General features: G+C 38.9%; 1 protein-coding gene and 1 pseudogene across 2 annotated transcripts in view; one reads left to right on the top strand and one right to left on the bottom strand.

The window, feature by feature from the left end:
• ALDH7A1 (aldehyde dehydrogenase 7 family member A1) overlaps nt 1–7,667 on the bottom strand; it is a 41,963-nt gene extending 34,296 nt beyond the window's left edge. The window contains exons 1-3 of one of the 2 annotated variants that reach the window (XM_036734996.1): nt 7,268–7,667; nt 6,291–6,344; nt 1,720–1,785 (exon numbers count right to left, since the gene is read on the bottom strand). In XM_036734996.1, coding sequence (XP_036590891.1) covers nt 1,720–1,785; nt 6,291–6,344; nt 7,268–7,462 — 315 coding nt within the window. In that variant the 5' untranslated portion in view covers nt 7,463–7,667. The remainder of the gene's footprint in view (nt 1–1,719; nt 1,786–6,290; nt 6,345–7,267) is intronic. The other variant, XM_036734989.1, reaches the window with a different exon arrangement.
• LOC118828423 lies at nt 3,977–4,805 on the top strand (annotated as a pseudogene).
• Nucleotides 7,668–15,402: the final 7,735 nt, after the last annotated feature.

Here is a 15,402-nt window from a genome sequence, read left to right as displayed (position 1 = left end):
AGGACCCCAGTGGTGATGTGGAAAGAACACTGGACTTGGAGTCAAATGACCTAGATTCAATTTCTATTAATTATCTGTGTGACCTTGGGCAAGGCACAACCTAGGTCAATTTCCTGGTCTGAAAAAACAAAAGAATTTGACTAGATGATTTCTAAGATTCTTCTAACTCTAAATCTAAGATCCTACACCCAGTGACCCTTAGTGCAACTATTTCTGAATGAGTATTTTTTTTCTAAAATATACCTGACAAGTGACATTCAGCTTTTGCCCGAACACCTCTTGTGATGAGACACTTGCTATATCATATCACCTTACAAGGAAGGGAGCCTATTCCACTTCTGGACAGCTCAACCATTAGAAACTTTTTCCTTAAAATAATCCCAAATTTTCACCTTTATAATTTCTACCCACTAGGTCAGTCCTCACAGAAAAAGCAATCTCTCTTCCACATAAAAATTCTGCAAATATTTGAAGAGACAGCTATCAGTTATGTCTCCCTAGGTCTCCTGATCTCTAGGCTAAATAGTTCTTACCTGGCGTTTATTCCATGAGTAAATTTTTTGCATGCAAAGGTAAGGCCAAGCACTTCATCAAATAGTATAGTGTTATTTTCCTTGTCCACGTAGGTGCCCCAAGTAAATCTTTATATATGCAAAAAATTATTTCAGTACAAAATTTTTCATACATTATTTGTGTTCACATATCTTCATTTAATTATTAGCATCACATCTTTTGTTCTATCCTTTTAGGAAAGGTAAACTTAGCTTAAGCAATTCCAAGTCAAGAACACTATTGGTCATGTGAAGTCTAATTTATACATGAAACTGGTTAAACAAAAGTTCAGCTAAGTTATACAAGTTTGCTCATTACTGCTATCTGATGAAATAGCTGCAGCTAACCTGTAATTCTTGCATCTTATTCTTTTATTAACTGTGAAATCTCCCCAGGGTCAGAACACTCTTATACCCACATAATTCCTTTTACAAGGTTCTCCAGCCTAAGCAACTGCAAATAAATGGGCCTGAAACTATCTCTTGAGAGCAGATAACAAATGATTTGTGAAAGATCAGTTCATCTCAGAGTCTCATCCTTTTTTATCTTTCTTACACCACAGGATCATGTTAGCAAGTCTAGTACAGGAAGGAGCCTCAAAGAAGCCATCTAATCCATTTTAAAGATGAGGAAACTGAAGCCCAGGAAAATGAAGTGACTTGCCCAAGATCACACAGATAGTAAGTATCAAAGGCAGAATATGAACTCAAATCCTCTGCTATAGAACCAGTGCTGCTTCTACCATATTATGCAGCTTCTCCCTTTGAAAAAGTTGACTTGTCTGGGACTGCAAAACAACCTTTAAGTACTATCAAGCACATTAGTTAACCCTAGCCTCAGGTCACTCTCTAGCATACAGATGACTCACCAGAGCTGGACAGAGTCCTAATAATCACTAAGGCTGGGCAGATTAACACAACACCATTAGATGAACTATAGCAAAGCTGGAATTCTTCCCAACCAGAAAGTTACATTCCATTTCCTCCAAAATTAAGTTAAGGCAGAATCCTACCGACCCAGAGGCTTTTTAACCACTGGTCGTCAAAACTCCTGCCACTCCCACTTATTAAGAAACATTTCACCAACCCTCCTCCTTTGCCCCCACAACACACTCTAAAAAGAAAGGAAGAAGCAAATAAATAATGTTAATTGAGTAGAATTACTTACATCTACCCATATCTTCCAGGCTTCTTTGGCTTTCTTTAGTGTTTCTTCATAATCTGCCAGATTGGCCTGGTAGAAAAAATAATTGGGGAAGGAGTAAGCAGGAAGAGAGGCAAAAGGAAAGACTACTGGTAATAACTCAGACTGTACAGATGTATGTTTACATATATGTGTGTGTGTATTATGTGTGTGTGTATCACCTAAAATCTTAGAAAAATGAGCATACAGATGTATTTTACATATATCTGTGTATATCTGTACATTGCATACATGTTTACATGCATATAAATGATGGGTTTAGACTGTGGGAACCCCCTTGAACCCCACTCTGAATCCTCCCACTTAATCTGGCTTTTCAGGCCCAAATAGCCTAGCCTAGCCTGGCCTTCCAGGGTCTGGTTAGCACTGGATAGCCTTCTGGCTGTTTCCCAGCCTTGATCCTCTTATCACCTGTCATCTCCAGGTAGCCTTCAGCTATTTCCCACCCTGGAATCTGACTGCACCCCAGTCACTCTAGTGGACCCTAAACCACTCCTCCCATCACCCCAGACTACTAGACCACCCTAGATCCCTCCAACTACCTTTCTGTATATAAGCTCCATCTTGCCTCCACGAAGGTGCTCAGATTCAATCTAGCTCAGCTCAGATTAATCTGGCCCGCTGGCATTAGTGTCACAAATGCTCAGGCTCCCTAAAGAGTCTACCCAATATGGTGAATCTTTAATAAACTTTGTTTTTCCTTGACTGAGAAGGCTTGAGTCAAATTCAGTCAGCAGGACCCGGCATGTCAGTATTTTGGGGTCTCGAGCACTCCTCAACCCCAAACCTCATCATATACATATATGTAAAATGCATGCTCATCTTTCTAAGATGTTTTAGGTAATATTCCCCATCTCTGCAAAATAAATAATTTTACAAACCCCAAAGATATATACTGAGATGAGATAGATTTTTTTAACAAAATAACTTCTACTTCCCCATTCTTAGTCTTGATACTTAGGATATCCAAAATACAACAGATCACAAAGTAACTCATAGAATATAACCATGTACTCACTAATGTATCTAGTTCTTGCATGGTGTACCAAAAGAAGAGCCCTATCTCATATTATTTACTAAACAGCAAACATTTACCAAACATTTATTAAGTGCCTACTACATTAAAGGGAAATACTAAAAAATAGGGGAGATGAAAAACATGCATACATATGGTAAATACCTAGTAGATACATGGAGCATTTCATTTTAAAAAGAAAGTTCATTTTTAGCTGGAAAGTGGGAAGAAAATTAGGAAAGGCTTCACATCAGATTATAGCCAAAAGAACATTTATTTCTTTTATTTTTATTGATTAATTATAAATTTAAGCTTCAATATTACCTATTTAACTTGCTTTTCAATTATTTACAGACAAATGAACTTCAAAGCATGAAATTTCATTACTTTTGAGTCACTTCCTCAAGTTGTTTGTCCATTCCCATTCACTTTTCCTCTTACGAAGTATGTACTCTGATCTAGTTTTGCTTTTTTTCAGTTTTAAAAAAGTTTTTAAAGTCTTTCCACATTTCTTCACATTCCTCATACTTGTTGGTCTTACTTGCTTTAGCACAGCAATTCCAAAAGTATGGTTCAGGGATCCCCCCACCTAGCATTCTCTGAGACCCTTTCAGGGAGTTTACTGACTAACAAACATATTAAATACTTAATAATATGTCTCAGGCATTGTGCTAATCCATAGATACAAAGGCAAAAAAAAGCAAAATACAGCTCCTGATCTCAAGGAACTCACAGTAAAATGGGGGAAACAACCTGCAATTACATACAAACAACCTATTATACATGACAAATTAGAAATCATCAATGGAGGGAAGGCACCAAAATTAAGGGAGACTGGGAAAGGCTTCCTGTAGAAGGTGGGATTTTAGCTGGTATCTGAAGGCCAGGGAAGCCAGGCAGCACAGATGAGGAAAGAGAGTAATCCAGGCACGGGGGACAGACAGTGAAAATTCCCAAAGCTGTGACATGGGAGTGCCTTGTTCAAGGAACATCAAGGAAGCCAGTGTCAGTATGGGAGACTATGAAGGCTGGAAAGGTAAGAACTGCCAGGTTATGAAGGGCTTTGAACACCAAAAAGAGGACCTCATATTTGATACTAGAGGTGATACAGGGCCTCCACTGGAGTTTACTGAGGATAGGTACCAAATTGTGCTTTAGGAATATCATTTTGGCTTTTGGCTTTCAGAGCGGGATCACGGCGGTGGGCAAGAATAAGAGCCTCACCAAAGGCGGCAAAAAAGGAGCCAAGAAGAAAGTGGTTGATCCATTTTCGAAGAAGGATTGGTATGATGTAAAAGCACCAGCTATGTTCAACATTCGCAATATTGGCAAAACACTGGTAACAAGGACTCAAGGAACAAAAATTGCCTCTGATGGCCTCAAAGGTCGAGTTTTTGAAGTGAGTCTTGCTGATTTGCAGAATGATGAGGTTGCTTTTCGTAAGTTCAAGTTAATTACTGAAGATGTTCAGGGTAAAAATTGACTAATTTCCATGGAATGGACCTTACCCGGGACAAGATGTACTCCATGGTCAAAAAGTGGCAGACCATGATTGAAGCCCATGTTGATGTTAAAACTACTGATGGGTACTTGCTCCGCCTCTTTTGTGTTGGTTTTACCAAAAAGCGCAACAACCAGATCCGTAAGACCTCTTATGCCCAGCACCAACAGGTTCGTCAGATTCGTAAGAAAATGATGGAAATCATGACCCGAGAGGTGCAGACAAATGACTTGAAAGAAGTTGTCAATAAACTAATTCCCGATAGCATTGGAAAAGACACAGAAAAGGCTTGCCAGTCCATTTACCCTCTCCATGATGTATTTGTCCGAAAAGTCAAGATGCTTAAGAAGCCCAAATTTGAATTGGGAAAGCTAATGGAACTGCATGGTGAAGGTGGTGGCTCTGGAAAACCTTCAGGAGATGAAACAGGCACAAAAGTAGAAAGGGCTGATGGCTATGAACCACCAGTTCAAGAATCTGTCTAAATAAGAACTTTTTAAAAGTTGAGAAATAAAAATTTATCATTGTGAAAAAAAAAAAGGAATATCATTTTGACAACTGAGTAGATAATTAAACCTCAGAGAACATAAAAATTAGGAAAAAGATTTATTATGTAACAAATGCATTTGGAGAAAATTAGCTACTAATTTGGCTGGAAAGAGATCTGAACTCATCTCACAGCATATAATTTGGTGAATTCTAGCTTAATGTTGAAAAAATGCAATAAAAATGGAAGAAACTGGAGTAAATTATTTATCTCATAACTTTCTACTGAACAAATTGAATAAGAATGGCATGCTTTAATAGAAAGGAAACAAATGTTTATTAAGCAGGGCTATTTTACAAATATTTTCTCATTTGATCCTCACAACATCCCTGGGAGGTACAGTTGATGAAACTGAGGTACAGAGACCTTAAGTTATATTTCTGGAGTCACACAGTACCACCTATCTCTACTTCCAGACAGCTAATAAATAAAACAATCTTGTACAACATGTCAGTATAAATGAAATTTTTAAAATATTTAACAAATATAAAAATAATATTCTGAATACATAAAAACTTTAAAAAATTTACAAAGGTAACTCAAATAGTTAAATGGTGAAAATATATATGAACGTCAATTTTCAAATCAGAAAATGCAAACTGTTCATAACTTTTTGAAAACTGTACAACCTCACTAATTAACATAAATTAAATAATTAAATAGTTGAGGGATTCATTGGCAAAAAGAATTAAAGTAGTAAAATCTTTCATAACGGTGAAAGTTACAAAACTAATCATGCTCTCTAACCTAGTAATTCCATTATTGGAAATATGTCCTGATAGTGCTAACAAAAATTGGACAGAGTTTTTAAAAGTTTTTAAAAGATTTTAACTGTAATTGCAAAAAACTGAAATTAACCTTCTGTGTCACAAGAAGGGGAGCACTTAAATCGTGGCAATAATAACAGTAATAATAATGATAGCTAGCATTTAAGGTACAAGCATTTAGCTTTAAGATTTATGAAGTGTCATATATGTGTGTTTGTATGTCATCTCTTTCGCAGAGTAATGTAATAGAGTGTAAAAGCAGTGATTCTCAAACTTTTTGATCTTGGACCCCTTTTCACTTTTAAAAATTATAAAGAGCTTTTATTTCTATCTACTGATAATTGCTGTAATAGAATAAATAAAATAGTACTTTTGACCCCTTCATAACATCTCTCATACAGGCCCCCTTCTCTCCTCTAATACTGTCATCACTGTTGCATAGGACTTCATCACCTCATGCCTGGACTATTACAGTAACATGCTAGTTGACTTCCCTATCACAAATCAGTCTATTCTCTTGATCTAGTTATTTATTTTTTGCCCAGTAAAAGATAGCACTTTTAGTTCTTAATAAATGCTAAATTAAAAAAAATAAATAAAAGTGCCATGACCTGCTTTGGACATTTTCATTATTACCATATGATCTGAATAAACCGAAAGAATTCATACACCCAAAAAGAAAGTATAAACTAATAGTACACTCACCTGACGGACTCTTGCTATAGGCTCATTGTTAGCTGGACAATAGCTTGTAACAACCTTAAAAAAAAAAAGAGTATATTATCCAAAAAAGATAAAGGGGTGGAATGGGGGGATGGGAATGGGGGGATCTAAATCCAAGACTTTGAGACAGACCAACAAATGTACTCTTGGGCATCAAGAGTTCAGTTTTCCCAGACTTATCTGCTGGAATTACAGCCATTCTTTATTGAAAGCACTATCTGGTAGGTTCCTTTCTGTTACGGTTTCAAACATAGTACCTAACCTTTCTTGTAAGTTCACTTTCAAAACACACATGCTGCCAACATGGCCTCTTACATTCCTTTTTAATACTTACTCCTAATCATGCAAGGGGCATCTTGAGAAGTTGTAACATGCCCAAGGCCATAACAGCCTTTAAGCCACAGAATGGAATTTTGAAACCATGTGCTCACATAGCTGCTTCACTCTGAGAAATGTTGCAACCTTAGGGCTGCTCTCTTTAAAAAGAAGGTAATAACTATCCTCCCACTCCCGTCTTAGAAAAGAAAGCATCTGGGGTTCCACAAGTCAAAAAAGCATTTTTTAAATGTAAAGCACTTCGGAAAGGAGGCATAAAAATTCCCTATGGTACAATGTATTCTGTCTAGAGCATTTCACAGCCCAACAGCCATACTACGGAAGGAGAAGGACTATTTCCCCAAGTAGAATTATTGCGCACAGATCCTTCCACAAACACTTGGGTTAACACGAACTTTAAACAAGTATTTATATTTCTTCCTCTGGGTTCAAGAACCTGAAATTTACAGGCGTTTTGAAAAAAAAAAAGTATGATCGTTACAAGGACGTTACAATAATAAAAACGCAAATGATACTTATAATGCAACTACAACCCAAAAGAACAATGCTTTTTTTTGCAAATGAGAGAAGAGTCATGGCTTCCGTACCATCTAAGATCAGATTTCCAAGAGCTCCTCGCTTACCTCTCCTCTTCCACCCCAGGTTCCATTATACACGCCTTCGTTTTCTTCTCTGAGTCCCAGATCTTTCAACCAGGAATACTGGGGCTGATGGATCAGCAAAGTAGACATAACGGCAGCAGGTTTGTACCAGTGTCTTAAGATCTGCCTCCTTCCGAGAATGATTTGCCGAGAAAGAGAAAAGGTTAAGGGTAGCATAACCAACAAAATAAATCTGAAAGCGAAGGAAGCAATTAAACAGAAGCCCAGCCTGGTCTGCGAGATTCTAATTGGTCAACCCGCACCACCGCCTCCCTCACACATCTGGCCAAATCAGCTTTTTCTGACCAGGCTCAGTAAAAGCATTTTGTGGTTTCTGAGAAAATCTGGGCTCCTCGGCAACAGAAAAACTGCAAGAGATTCCAAGAGAAAATAAATTAGTTACTGCCACCTACTGTTTAGAATAATGAACCGCTTAAAGGTATTTCAAACCGAGGGACTCTTTCTGTCCCACCCCCCAATTTTTTTTTTTTTTTTTGCTATCAATCAACAAGCCTTTAAGTGCCTACTATGACTGGCACCTTGGTAAGCTTTGGATACAAAAAAAGACAAAAACAGCCCCTTCCCTTAAAACAACTTGCATTTCTAATGGGGAAGCTAAATGTAAGTAACTAAAAAGATAATAGATAGATATAAAGTAAATGGAATATAATCTCAGATAACAGACTCTGCCTGAGAAGTTGAGGACTGGGAAGGAACACCTGCTAAATGTAAAATTTGAACTGAATCCTGATGGAAACTAAGAGGTCAAGAGGCTTACTTGAGGAAGCTAAGTATTCCAGGACTGAGGAACCACTACTGCAGAAGCACAGAATGGAGATGGAGTGTAATGTTCAAGACAAAGTAGGAAGGGCCCAGATTGCGAAGGGCTTTAAATGCCAAGTGGGATTTTATATTTCACCCTGGAAATAATAGGGAGTTACTAGAATTTATGATTGGGGAGTGATATAGTTAGACTTGGGTTTTAGGAAAATCACTTTGGAAACTGAGTGGAAGAGATTTGGGGAAGGGAAATCTGAATAGTCCAGGCAAGAAGCAATGAGGCTTGTACTAGAATGGTAGCCTTATGAGTTTTAAAAAAAGGGACACATATTAGAGATTTGTAAAGGTGAAACTACAAGACTTAGCAATGGATTGGTTATGTGGGGTGAGTGAGAATAGGGAAACTAGGATAACACCAAGCGGTGTAGAATGTGGCATCAAGAAGTTGTTGTTGTCTCCTAGGAATATTGTTGCCAAATTTCAGAGTTTCCAGGTCAAGGAGAAAATACTGGAAGCAGCCAGAAAGAAACAATTTGAATATTGTGGAAACACAATCAGAAAAACACAAGATCTAGAGGCTTCTACATTAAGGGATGGAAGGACTTGGACTATGATATTCCAGAGGTCCAAGGAGCTAGGATTAAAACCAAGAATCACCTACCCAGCAAAACTGAGTATAATGCTCCAAGGCAAAATATGGATTTTCAATAAAATAGAGGACTTTCAAGCTTTCTCAATGAAAGACCAGAGCTGAGTAGAAAATTTGACTTTCGAATACAGGAATCAAGAGAAGCATGAAAAGGTAAACAAGAAAGAGAATTCATAAGGGTCTTGCTAAAGTTGAACTGTTTTGTTTACATTCCTACATGGAAAGATAATGTGTGTAATTCATGAGACCTTTCTCAGTATTAGGGTAGTTGAAGGGAATATACATATATAGACAGAGGGCACGGGGTGAGTTGAATATGAAGGGATGATATCTTAAAAAATGAAATAAATTTAAGGGGTGAGAGAGGGAGAAAGGGAGAGATAGAATGGGGTAAATTATCTCACATAAAAGTGGCAAGGAAAAGCAGTTCATTGGAAGGGAAGAGGGGGCAGGTGAGGGGGAATGAGTGAATCTTTCATCAGATTCAACTTGAGGAGGGAATAACATACACACTCAATTGGGTATCTTACTCCACAGGAAAGTAAGGGAAAGGGGATACAAAAAGGGGGGATGATAGAAGGGAAGGCAAATAGGGGGAGGAGGTAATCAAAAGCAAACACTTTTGAAAAGGGACAGGGTCAAGGGAGAAAATTGAATAAAGGGGGACAGGATAGGATGGAGGGAAATATAGTTAAGTCTTTCACAACATGGCTATTGTGGAAGTGTTTTACATCACAATACATGTGTGGCCTATGTTGAATTGCTTGCCTTCTTAGGGAGGGTGGATGGGAAGGGAAGAGGGGAGAGAATTTGGAACTCAAAGTTTTAAAAGCAGATGCTTAAAAAAGAAGTTGTTACTTGCATGCAGCTGGGAAACAAGATATCTAAGGAATGGGGCATAGAAATCTATCCTGCCCTACAAGAAAGTAAGGGGAAAAGGGATGGAGGGGGGGAAGTGGGGTGACAGAAGAGAGGGCTGACTGGGGAAAGGGGCAATCAGAATATATACCATCTTGGAAGAGGGGAGAGGATAGAAATGGGGAGAAAATTTGTAACTCAAAATCTTGTGGAAATCAGTGTTGAAAACTAAAACATTAAATAAAAATGATAAAAAAAATTTTCAAAAATAATAAAGAAGTTGTTGTTGAGTCGATTCAGTTATGGCCAATAATTCATGACTCCATTTGGGGTTTTCCAGGCAAAGATACTGGAGTAGTTTGCCATTTCCTTCTCTAGCTCATTTTACAAATGAGGAAACTTGGGCAAACAGTTTTAGTGACTTGCCCAGAGTCACACAGCTACGAAGTACCTTAGGCCACATTTGAACTCATGAATATGAATTTTCCTGATTTCCCTCCTTATGCTCTTACCTGTGTTCAAATCTAACATCAGGCAATTAATAAACTCGTATGACTGAAAATTGATCCTAAGATTGATGTAGCCTTTGTGGCAACTTTGTGAGTTTGAGACTGTGGGAACTTCTAGATCCAGATGCTGGTTGTTCGGAGGGAAGTAACATTTAAAACAACTTCTCAAAAGAGAAAATTACCATTTTTGGAAAGATAAAGCCAAGACATTCCCTAACATCTCAGAAGATATAGATGTTAAGTGATTTGCTTAGACAGAGTAGAGTGGAGATGAAAGTGAAAATGCCTGTTCTACAATCCAGGAAATTATTTCACTCAGTAAATAGACATTTATTAAGCACCTTCTATGTGCTAGGTGCTGGGCATTGTGCTAAGTGGTGAGGATACAAATAAGGAAAAGAAAGCTAGTCCCTGTCCTCAAGGAGTTTGATCTAATGGGGAAGACAACACATAAATAGAAGCTGAAAAGGGATGCACAGTGGAGGGATAAAGTGATGGGTGGAGAGAGAAGGTACTCGGCAGGAATAAAAACATGCTTGGAAGATATATTTCATCTTTTAAGTATCAACTCCCAATGAGAATTTCATGTAAGATGGGTTACTATAGCATGTTCTAAATATTTGTCACTGTTTGTCTTTTGTGTTTTAAGCCTATTTTTTGTGGTGGAGGAAATAAATAGCTGTCCTGTGGCTGCTCTACTTTGTACATTAACTAACTTTATAAAGGGGACCCCATTAATCCATTTTGAGAAGACCCAAGACATGAATCAATCCTAAATTTTCAATAAGTTTTCCTAGAGCACAGGGGTGGTAACGTAATGAGCCAAAAAGTATAAGGGGAAAAAGCTGATTCCCATGTCTTTGGGGTTGGACCTTTCACCTCCTGAAAGAAATCCCAAAAGGAAAACTCCTAGGAATGTTGTAGCCAAATTCCAGAGTTCCAAGTTGAGGAGAAAATGTTGCAAGCAGCCAGAAAGAAACAATTCAAGTATTGTAGAAACATAATCACAAACACAAGATTTAGAAGCTTCTATATTAAGGGATCAGAGGGCTTGGAATATGATATTCCAGAGGTCAAAGGAGCTAGGATTAAAACCAAGAATCACCTACCCAGCAAAACTGAGTATAATCCTTCAAGGGGGGAAATGGACATGCAGTGAAACAGAAGACTTTGAAGCATTCTTGATGGAAAGACCAGAGCTGAATAGAAAATTTGACTTTCAAATACAAGACTCAAGAGAAGCATGAAACGGTAAACAGGAAAGAGAAATCATAAGGGATGTATTAAAGCTGAACTGTTTGCATTCCTACATGGAAAGATGATATTCGTAACTCATGAGACCTTTCTCACTATTAGGGTAGTTAGAGGACATATATATATATGACAGAAGGCACAGGGTGAGTTGAAGTTCTTTGAAGGGATCATATCTAAAAAATAAAATTAAGGGGTAAAAGAGGAATGCTACTGGGAGGAGGAGAAAGAGAGAGAGGTAATATGGGGTAAATGTGTCACATAAAAGAAGCAAGACAAAGCTTTTACAATGGAGGGGGAAAGGGGGGAGGTGAGAGAATGAATGAACTTTACTCGCATCAAATTTGGCTTAAGGAGAGAATAATATACACATTCAACTGAGTATGGAAATCTATCTTACCCTATAGGAAAGTAGAGGGGAAGGGGATAAGGGAGGGGGGGATGATAGAAGGGAGGGCAGATTGGGGGAAGGGTTAATTAGGAGAGAGATGGGGAGAAAATTTGGAACTCAAAAGCTTGTGGAAGTGAATGTTGAAAACTAAAAATAAATTAATTATTGAAGACCCTGAGGGTTTCTGGCCAAAACAGAAACAATTGTTATTTACAAGCCAATGAAGGCCCAAACCAAATAGGGCTTGGTCTGGGACTAGTGATTTGGGATTATGGCTGGTTATTAAGAGAAAAAAACAAAGCAAACAAAAAAAAGTTCAGAGATTAAAATTTACATCCCCTTGGGACCGGAGCACTATTAGGTTAGGGTGTGATACCCTATGTGAAGAGGGAAGAAAGAAAAAAGGAAAGAAAAAGAGAAAGAAAACCATGCTGCCCAAATGGAAGTTTTGTCCCTAGTGGGCAGTTCCTTCTCTACTCAAAGAGGTTGTTTGTTCTTCACTTTGGAAGAGGACCATTACATCAGGAAGGTAATGCCAGTGACAAGGTCAGAGTTGGGAGAGCTTGGTTCAAATGTGAAGGAATTCACTTAGACCTTCTCTGTAGCCATTGGGAGCTTTATTGACACAAAAGCAGCGGGCTAGCCCTGGAAGAAGGACTAGCCAGGACCAGCCATTTACAGAGGGACAGAGGCTTGTTTTTAGAAGGACAGAATAAGGGAGACAAGGGGGAAATTTTATGACCCAGGATATGGGGTAGGGAGACAAGGAAATTTATGGTCCAAGATAAGGGTGAATGGGATGGATAGTTGTGAAGACTTCACAGGATATGTCTAAGGGAATAGGAGAGGTTTGGGATTTGGCCTTGTGATTTTGGAAGGTCAGGGCCTAGAACTGTGGGCATGCCCTTCTCCCTCTCTCTCAGATGTTAGGAGATAATGAACTTCCTGTGAGCTATTTGTTCTCTGCTCCAGGAAGGTCTCTCCTCTCCCCCCACCCCATTTCTTCTCCTAGACTTTCAGACACCACCCTGGCAGTTGAGTTCTGATAGGGGAAAACCTGAATGGACTGGATCAACCTTGGTCCTCTGTGTAGTTTTCGGGCCTAGACTGTAAGCCCACCTCCCAGCCAAAGGTGAGAAGGGATAGAGGTGGGTGGGAATCTTTTCATTAAAGAGTATAAATTAAGGCAGGTTCCCTTTTACCCCACCTCCTCCATTATGCCCAAATCTTGCAAGGTTTGTAAAATAAATTTACTTTGTTTCTCCTAAAGATGTCTCTCCTATTATTTAAAAATCCTGTCCCAAACAAGGGGGAAGTTATATGGTAACTCAAGATAAGGGGAAGAGACTCCAGGGCACCTTCAGGTTAAAGAATAAACTAGGAGTTTCACAAAGTCAGCTGTTAATTTTAACTCTTAGGGTACTGTTTGTAACCACATCATTTCCCCACTCAACCAGTAGGCAGGAGAAATCTTGGTGGGGGGGGCATCGAGGGTTATTGACTTCAGTAGCTGCTTCCTGCTGAGCAGAGGCTGAGTCCATTTCAGGGACTGAGAATAGGTTGAGGAAGGGTGGTCAGCGTGGGGGTGCGGAATTCAGTGCCAGCTGAGTTCGGGGTGGAGAGAGGCAAACCATTCAGGGACACCAGGGGTAGGGATTGGCATCGGGAGAATTGAAGGTAAAATTTCTGCAAGTGAGAAGACACAGAGCAAACAAGGAGGTTAAACAAGCATGGGCCAAATATAAGATCCAATAAAATGATTAATAATGAGGTCAGAATGGGTGAAAGAAGAGAGAGGAACCACTCCTCCCGGGAAGACGTAGGGAGAGCTACCAGCCTGGAGTGGATGTCTTGCATCCATGAGGCTGCCTACAGTGTCCTTCAAGTGCTCAAAGGATAAATTCCATGAAGAGTTTCCAGGGAATAGGGGAGAACTATGGGGAGAAAAGTAGTATTGGGGAATGATGTTGACACTGTACTCTGCCCTGCCCCACAGAGTTCCCTATTTGAATTAAGGCATTAGACTTCCAGTCCTGAGGAAGCAGGCCCAACCCTAGGCATAGGGTGGGAATTGGGAATTGATGTGCTAGAAACAGAAGTGGTTCAAGGTGGAGCCCAGAACCCAGCATAGCTAGAAAGCACACTGGCAAGTCCCCAGGGTGAGGGGCTTCAATGCATAATCTTTGATCACTTTTCTGGCTAGTCTCACCCTGCATCTTATCTCACATTTCACATCCTGCCTCCTATTTGCTTCATATGCCTTAGCACCAGGACATGAGGTAGAGTTTTGTCAAGTCAAGGGAGTCATTCCAAGTTTCCATAAGGGTTGAGGTTTTTTTCCTGTTTGAAATGTTTTATTTTTTAAATTTGTTTAATTGTACATTAACATTGACATGAATCATCGGCTTAGTCTTAATTATGGGTAAGCACATAATGATTCTCTCTTTCAACTGGAGTCACATATCCCTATTCCTCCCCAAACTTATCTACTTCTTTGAACTTCAGGAGGAGGATAACGAAGAGGAAGAAAGGGTCAGAAGGGTACTTGGATAATAGGTCTTGATTTTCCCAGAAGTTGGGGATCAGAAATTTCCAGGCCACAAAATGGGATATTGCTTAAAACATTTTCGCCTCAGCACATGCCACAAGATTGTGTACATTGTCCTTGTACAAAAAGACACTTTAAGGTGGAAATTCGATGCAGCAGTTAAAATACCCAGTGGCAATACTTTTTCCAATATTATTCCCATGAGGTTCTTCTTTTAATTTAATAATAGTTACTAAGGAAATGTATCCAAGGTCTGTATATATTTATAGATATTCTCCATTCTAGTCACCCTGAGCTGCTAAGTGTTCCCAGTAAACAAAATTCTGTCTCCCTCCTCTGGGCCTTTGCACAGTATCTAACAGATCTTCAGCTTTACTTCTTAGAATCCCCTGCTTCTTAGTTTCCATGTCCTACATGAGATCTTCCTCATCCCCATGTACTTCTTCATTCCTTTCTTCTTCTTAAAGCCACTTTATGTAACTTGGTATATTATTATTCAAATTCAAATTATTTGTTTTACTGTTATATTGCCCCAGTAAGCTCTTCAAGGACCAAGACAATCATTTTTCGGCTTTGTGTTCCTAGTACTTACCACAATGCCCTTGTTGGATTGACTATTTCTAAAATATACAAAATAAGTAAACAAACAATAATAATCTGTAAAACTCTTTTATGTATTGTATTCTGACAGGCCAGTACTGCTGTTGTTGTTCAGTTGTATTCAACTCTTTGTGATCCCATTTGGGGTTTTCTTGGCAAAGATATAGGAAGGGTTTGCCATTTCCCTTTTCCAGCTGGTTTTACAGATGAAAAACTGAGATACACAGGGTTAAGGGACTTGTCCAAGGTCACACAGCTAGTAAGCTTCTGAGCCCAGATTTGAACTCAGGAAGATGCCTCTTCCTGGCTCCAGTCCTAGCATTCTATCCATTGTGCCAACTAGCTGCCCAGTTACTGGTGTAATACAAGGCTATTTTTCTAATGGAAGACAAATAGCATCATTGCTTGTGTACCCTCACAAAAAGTCTTCCGGCACTCATAGTCTCAATAATAATTGTAGATGTAACTTAACGCAAAGGAAAAGATTTGAGCTAGAGATAATATGTATGTCATGATATTTGGTACCTTTCA

Source organism: Trichosurus vulpecula, chromosome 1, assembly GCF_011100635.1.
Source record: "Trichosurus vulpecula isolate mTriVul1 chromosome 1, mTriVul1.pri, whole genome shotgun sequence".
NCBI classification, from domain to species: Eukaryota; Metazoa; Chordata; class Mammalia; order Diprotodontia; family Phalangeridae; genus Trichosurus; species Trichosurus vulpecula.
The sequence above is the reverse complement of the archived record's forward strand: the minus strand, read 5'-3'. Positions and strand labels throughout refer to the sequence as shown.